The 7,158-nt window shown below is 44.7% G+C and overlaps 1 protein-coding gene across 1 annotated transcript; it reads right to left on the reverse strand.

The window, feature by feature from the left end:
- Positions 1-390: 390 nt before the first annotated feature.
- Positions 391-798, reverse strand: LOC141701085 (uncharacterized). Its single transcript, XM_074504750.1, has one exon. It carries the CDS (start codon positions 796-798, stop codon positions 391-393), a length of 408 nt encoding a protein of 135 aa, XP_074360851.1.
- Positions 799-7,158: the final 6,360 nt, after the last annotated feature.

The following is a 7,158-nucleotide window of genomic DNA, read 5'->3' on the forward strand; positions in this document are numbered from 1 at the left end:
AAAATAAAGCTTTGCTTTAGGAGGGCGCGTCCTACTAACATACGCATCAACCTCACTTTTTTCTATCTTACAACTATGTATAGTTGTGAACGTGCCTTTAGCGTAGGACGCGTCTCCATTGTTTTGAATGGAAAATTTTTGAATGTTCAAAGTTTCTGTTTTTATTGAATAATGCGCTCTAGTGTCAAAAGTGCACCGGTCCCATCGCTACTATGCTCTGTGAGAAATTTATTCAGAAATATGATCCATCAACTAGTTTTAAGGTAAGTAGTACATGCACTACCCCCTAGGCTAGAAGGAATTTTATTACTTCTAGTCTATAATTTGGGCACAGCCCTAGATATATAACTGAAAATATAAACATGATATGTAAGGGGCTAAAGCCGCGCCTTATTGATAATACTTTCGGAGATGCTCCGCATTCCATGCTCGCGGGACCAACTTCCCTTCTAAGTCTTCAAGGTGATAAGTCCCCTTCCAAAAGACCGCTTTTATCTTGTATGGTCCTTCCCAATTAGCTCCAAATACTCCATGATGGGGATTCTTTGTGTTTGGCATCACCTTCCTGAGCACCAGATCTCCTACCTTCAGTAACTGTCCCTTTACCTTCTTATTGTAATACCTTGCAGCACGCTGTTGATATGCCGCAAGCCTCGGTTGGGAATTCTCCCTTGCTTCTTCCAAGAGATCCAAGTGAAGCCTTTGGTTAAATTCTGCATCTTCCTCCGTGTAATGATCTCTACGAAGCGACCCTGAGCTAACTTTCACAGGGACCATAGCTTCATACCCGTAAGTCATCATAAACGGAGATTCTCCCGTAATAGATCTTGGAGTAGTGTTGTGGGATCACATCACTTTTAGGATTTCTTCAGGCCAATTCCCTTTATGCTCTTCCAGTTTGGTCTTAAGGGTATGCTTTATTACTTTATTGATAGCCTCCGTTTGTCCATTACTCTGAGGATGATAGACCGCTGCAAATTCCTTCTTAATTTTCAAATCCTCACATAATTATCGCAACTCCTTGCTATCAAACTGTTTTCCGTTGTCAGACACAAGTTTGTAAGGGATTCCAAACTTGCACACGATGGAGTTGAAGACAAAGTCTTTGATTTTCTTTGCGGTGATAGTCGCCAGCGGCATAGCTTCCGCCCACTTAGTAAAGTAATCAACCGCAACTACTACATACTTAACATCTCCCTTAGCCTTGGGTAATTCTCCAATAAGATCAATCCCCCACATGGCAAATGGCCATGGGCTTACCATATGCATCAAGAGCGTCGCTGGCATAGATGAGTAATTCGTGAAACGTTGGCAGCGATCGCATGCTCTAACGAAATTCGCAGCATCCTCCTTCATCGTAGGCCAATAATAAACTTGGCGTAAAACTTTTATCGCCAACGAGTTACCCCCGGGTGATTACCACAAATTCCTTCATGGACTTCCCTCAAGAGGTAGTTTCATTCTTCTTCATCGACACATCTGAGCAACGGTTAATTGAAGCCTCTTTTATATAAAACCTCATCATATACCACATACCTTCCAGCCTGGTAATGGAGTCGTCGAGCCTTGAACTTATCCTTGGGAAGTGCCCCCTTGTGAATATAAGCAAGAATGGGCATCATCCACATTTCCTAGGGAGCTTCATCTACTTGCATTACCTCTACCTCTGGGATACTAGGAATCTCCTGGATTTCTAAGGGTATAGATCCCAACAACACAGCCTCCTGTTGGGATCCCATTTTTTTCCAGAGCATCCGCGTTGCTGTTTTTTTCCCGCGGGACACATTCCAACCTAACCTCTTTGAACTTTCCAATCAGGTGTCGTATGCACCTCAATTATAATTCCGTTCACGGTCCTCGAGCTTGAAACCCCCCATCCACCTGGTTTACCACCAACTCTGAGTTACTCTTTGCAATTAGGTTCCGCACCCCCATTTCCAAAGCGATATTTAGGCCATTGATCAACGCTTTATATTCTGCATCATTGTTCATCGCATAAAATTTGAAGTGAATTGCACTCATCAGATGATGGCCCTCCGGGGATATGAGTACTATACTCGCACCTGCTCCTCCATTGTTAACTGCTCCATTCACATGTAAAATCCACCAAAAGTGTGGAAACTCCTCTAAAATCTCCTCCGTATGAGATGGATGCGACACCACCAAAGCTTTATCATCAACCTCAGAATTAAATTCTAACAAGAAATCAGCTAGGGTCTGCCCTTTAATTGTTGTGCGGGGCATATACTCCAAGTCAAACTGTCCCAACTCCACAGCCCATTTCAACATTCTCCCCGATGATTCTGGATTGTAAAGGACTTGCCGCAGAGGATATGCTATACGGACTTCAATTCTATGGGCTTGGAAATATGGGTGCAGCTTCCTTGATGCGAGGATTAAGGTATAAACCAGCTTCTCCATACTTGTATAGCAAGTTTCAGCATCGTGCAATCGTTTGCTCACATAATACACTGGTGACTGTTGCGCACCCTCTTCTCTCACCAGCACTGCACTGATTGAATACTCTGAAACTGTAAGGTATAGGATCAGAGACTCTCCATCCAATGGTTTTGATAACATAGGAGGGTTCCCCAGTTGTTCCTTGATCCTTCTGAAAGTTTCCTCACATTTTGGTGTCCATACAAAGTCCTTCCCTGCCACCTTAATCGCCTTAAAGAATTCCTTGCATATGTCGGATGATTTAGAAACAAATTGGTTCAGCACGGTGATCCTTCTAGTTAAGCTTTGCACCTACTTCACACTGGTGGAAGACTTCATGTCTAGCAGCGCCTTGATCTTTGCAGGGTTAGCTTCAATTCCTCTATGGTTGACGATGAACCCAAGAAACTTGCCTGACTCCACGCCGAACACGCACTTCTTCAGATTCAACTTCATGTGAAACCTCCTTAGAATGTTAAATATTTCCATCAGGTGCTTGACATGATCATTTCCCTCCTTTGATTTCACCAACATGTCATCCACATACACCTCCATGGTTCTTCCAATCTGATTCTTGAACATCATGTTCACTAACCGTTGGTAGGTCGCGCATGCGTTGATCAATCCAACTGGCATCCATATGTAATAGTATAGTCCTCTATCAGTAATGAAGGATGTATGCTCCTGATCAGGGCCATACACGGGAATTTGATAGTAACCGGAGTATGCATCCATAAAGCTTAATCGGGTATGCCCCGCCGTCGCGTCGACCAACTGGTTAATTCGTGGGAGTGGAAAGTTGTCCTTTGAACAAGCTTTATTGAGATTTGTGAAATCTACACACGTCCTCCACTTCGCATTCGACTTTTTCACAAGCACTGGATTTGCAAGCCACTTGGGGTAGAAGGATTCTTTAATCAACCCAACTTCCAATAATCGATCCACCTCTTCTTTTAATGTTATCTCCCTTTCTCCACTCATCGGGCGACGCTTTTGTCGAATGCCCGTGCAGTTAGAAAAAATGTTCAATCAATGACACATTACTCCCGGGTCGATCCCAACCATGTTTGAATTACTCCATGCAAAGATGTCAAGATTCTTGATCAAAAAATGGGTGAGCCTCTCTCTCATTTCATGACTTAACTGAGATCCGACTTTCAGAATCGTGCTTAGATCATCCTTATCAATTGGAATAGATATTGTGTCCTCAGCTGGTCCCATTTTCTCAGGGATCCTAGGATCTAGATCAAAATCAAAGTCTCGAGGGTCTTCCACTTCCATATTTGCACCTGAGGGCTCGTCATTATAGCAAGGAGCATCCACCTCGGGATAAGGCATAGTTTCATGCATCACAGGTATGGAGGACGCGTCCTTGGCTAGAGGAGCATTATTCTTTACAAACGGTGAGGGCGCGTCCTTCTTTTGAGGAGCATCAACCTCTTGTTCATCTTCACTTCCCAAGGGCGCGTCCTATTTTTTAGGAGCATCCACCTTGGGGTTACTTTCCAGGCTCTGTAAAATCTCACTCCTTCCTTCCAACTTTTCTCTATTAACTTCCTTCTGCACAATATCTTCTTCATGATTCACAATGACTTCCTCCACACTGTGAATCCTCGAAATATTCCCCAGTGTCGAAGCGAGAGTGTTGTTTATATGAGTTTCTGGATCCTCAACAAAATAATGAGCGTGAACTTCCCCATTCGGTTTCACATGAATGTCCATCGCATCTTCAATGGGAAGACCTTTTCCTTCATATGTTCTCCTGTGAAATTCCTCAACAGCCTTGTGATAACAGTCACGTGATTAGTATTGTGACCCCCTCAGACTGCCCACTCCGTTAGGCATTGGAAACTTTATCATCAGATGATGTATCGAGGTTATTACTCTGAACGCTCGCAACCAAGGTCTGCCCACCAGCACATTGTGCACGGAATCCTAATCCAGCACTTTGAAGTCTATCATCTGAGTAACAGATAGAACTCCTTTCCCGAGCGTGACAGGAAGTCTAATCGAACCCATAACCCTCACCGTTTCTCCAGTAAAACCATAGACGTGTGCATCTTCAAAATTTATGTCACTGTCCGAGAAACCCAATTTCTTGTACGTGCTATAATACAAGATGTTGGCAGAGCTTCCATTGTCCAAGAAGACCCGATGCATGTTCATCGTTCCAATGAGCATAGTTATTACCAAAGCATCGTTATGAGGATGATGTACCCATCTTGATTCTCTTTCCCTGAAAATGATTTCAGCAGATTCCCCTTTGAATATTTTTGGAGGACTATCTCCCAAGCTATGAATGTTGGCGAGTGGTAGATGTCGTGCCTCCCTCGCATTTTTCTCCAGAGCCCGATTACTGTCTCCAACAAATGGATGTCCTTCGAATATTGCTCTAATGCTTCCAGCTCTTTGGAACTTGACTTCGGCTGGCTTTTCATCGACATCTGCATGTGGGGGGTGTCTTTCATCTTTCCCCTTATCATTGTTTCCTCTGCGTCGCTTCACCTTGTCAATCCATTCTCCCAGGTACCCAGCTTTTATCAACTCTTCAATCTCATCTTTTAGGTGATGACATTCGTGGGTATCGTGAACGGTAGACTCATGGTACTCACAATATATTTTCTTGTCTCTATTCTGTTATGAGGTCAAATGGTCTAGTTTCTTAAAGATTCCTCAGTCCTTATTTACCTCAAAGATGTGATCAATGGATGTTTCCAGCGGGGTGTAATTGTTCATTCTCTTTTCATAGTTTGACGGTGGACTCCACTCTCTCCGCACATTCATGACATTCACCCTATTAGGGCTCCGGGCATTCCGTCGATAATCCGGACTCGTGGACCTGTCCCTCCTCTTAGCTCGCCCCTTTGAACTGTGGGTATTTTCATTCTTTTTATCTCGGCAAGCGATTTCTCAATCGCTTTGAAGGACTCGGCCTGCGCAAGTACATCATCCAACGACACAGGGTCTTTTTCTTGCAAATATTTCCGGAAATCTGTTCCCCCGCGCAGAGCAGCTATAAGTATTTTCAGTGTTTTGTTAGTTGCGCCTCTCACCAAGGTAGACTCTGCATTGAATCTTTTGAAATACGAAGTCAAGCTTTCCCCTTCCTTCTGTTTCACATTGGCCAGTGTGGTAACAGGCGGCGTATACTTCACCGCAACCTGGAACTGAATCAGAAACAAGGTTTTCATTTATTCCCAAGATGTGATAACTCCTTAACCAAGTTTTTGGAACCACTGTTGAGCACCTTCTCTAAAGGTGGCCGCCAAAAGACGGCATCGTGCCAAGTCAGGTACCTGATATACGTCCATCTCAATGTTAAAATGTCCCAAGAATTCCATGGGGTCATAGTTTCTATGAAAGTGCAAGTCATTGGTCGTGTTCCTGTATCCCGTAGTGAGTTGCGCTTCCCTTACAACAGCCGAGAAAGGGGATGGAGCTTGAGCCGTTGCTATTACCCTACCTCCTTCGAGATGGTTAAGCAGCCTCTTAAGATCACTCACATTAAGTGTCCCTACTCCAGGAATGGTTTGAACGTTAAGTTGTTGGGGTTACTCCGCAGCTTGTTGTTATTCCCCTTGATTACCCCCGGGTGTGCCGGTGGATCTTGCCGCCCCTCACCCTGAGGCTATGGCTGTGGTATATTTCCATCTTGATTTTAAACATTTCCTGGTGTATGAGGTTCTTCCTGACCATGTCTCGATATTTCATTATTGTTTTGCATCCTTTCTTGAATTTGGACGTCGTCCCGGTCATGAGGACGCGTCCTGGATCCATTGCCTGTAGCACTGTGAGAAGCTACGGGAACAATGACAGGCGCTTCATCAGTGGAGGGCGCGCCCTCTCGTCTCCCATTATATGTCACCCTTCCATATTGGTATCCCATCCTTCCTCGTCCATTCCTCAGATAGCCGCGGCCGTAATTTCCAAACCTTCCTCGTGGAAGGGCACGCTCGTGCTCGTGGTGCCGCACCCTATCATCCCTTGGATATGTAGGGGGCACACGCGTTGTATCACGGGGCCTCACTTCTCCACCGTTTCCTTCCTTTTCCCATTCTAGTAGAAACATTCTCAAATCATCGTCTTCCAACCTTATGCCAAGCCTCCTTTTTAGAGTTGAAAGATCCCTTCTCTCCTCATCTTGATTCTAAATATTTTTCGTACGACGACGCTCGTCCATCGTACGTCCCGACCTATGTTGGTATGAAACAACCTGATTGCCAAGGCGAGGCTTTTCTCTTCCATCAGTATCTTCGTCGATAAGCTCCACAATAGGCTTTACATCATCAGAATATTCCAAGCTCCGCGGAGTGATTCGCAGGTTTCCTCTACTGGCCTGGCCACGGGCATCCTGGGCATATCCTTCAACCACGGGTGCTTTCCCCATAGCGTGGCCACAGCGGGGTAAACGACGACCCTTCCTTGTTTTGCGACGCTCCACCGTGCTCAGTCTCAAGTGAAAGTTGTTCAGGGTATCCCCCATGCGATATAACTGCTCCAAGATATCAGCATTGCTAATGAGAACTGGAGGTGTTCCTCCCACATCCGGAGCTCTCAAAAAATATACTATATTTTTTGGTACATAGGGTACATGGCGAGTGTAGCCTCCCTCGCCTTCTCCTTCAGATCTGCTATCACTTCCATCATAAGAACTTTTTGTTGGGTTTCGAGCACATAAACGCAACGGAAACAGTAATTAAAAACGTAAAAAATCAGAAT

This window comes from Apium graveolens, chromosome 1 (assembly GCF_009905375.1).
Source record: "Apium graveolens cultivar Ventura chromosome 1, ASM990537v1, whole genome shotgun sequence".
Lineage (NCBI taxonomy): Eukaryota > Viridiplantae > Streptophyta > Magnoliopsida > Apiales > Apiaceae > Apium > Apium graveolens.

Excerpts from the sequence above, each read along its gene's own strand:
- LOC141701085 (XM_074504750.1), bottom strand. The coding sequence starts at position 798 with ATGACTTACGGGTATGAAGCTATGGTCCCTGTGAAAGTTAGCTCAGGG.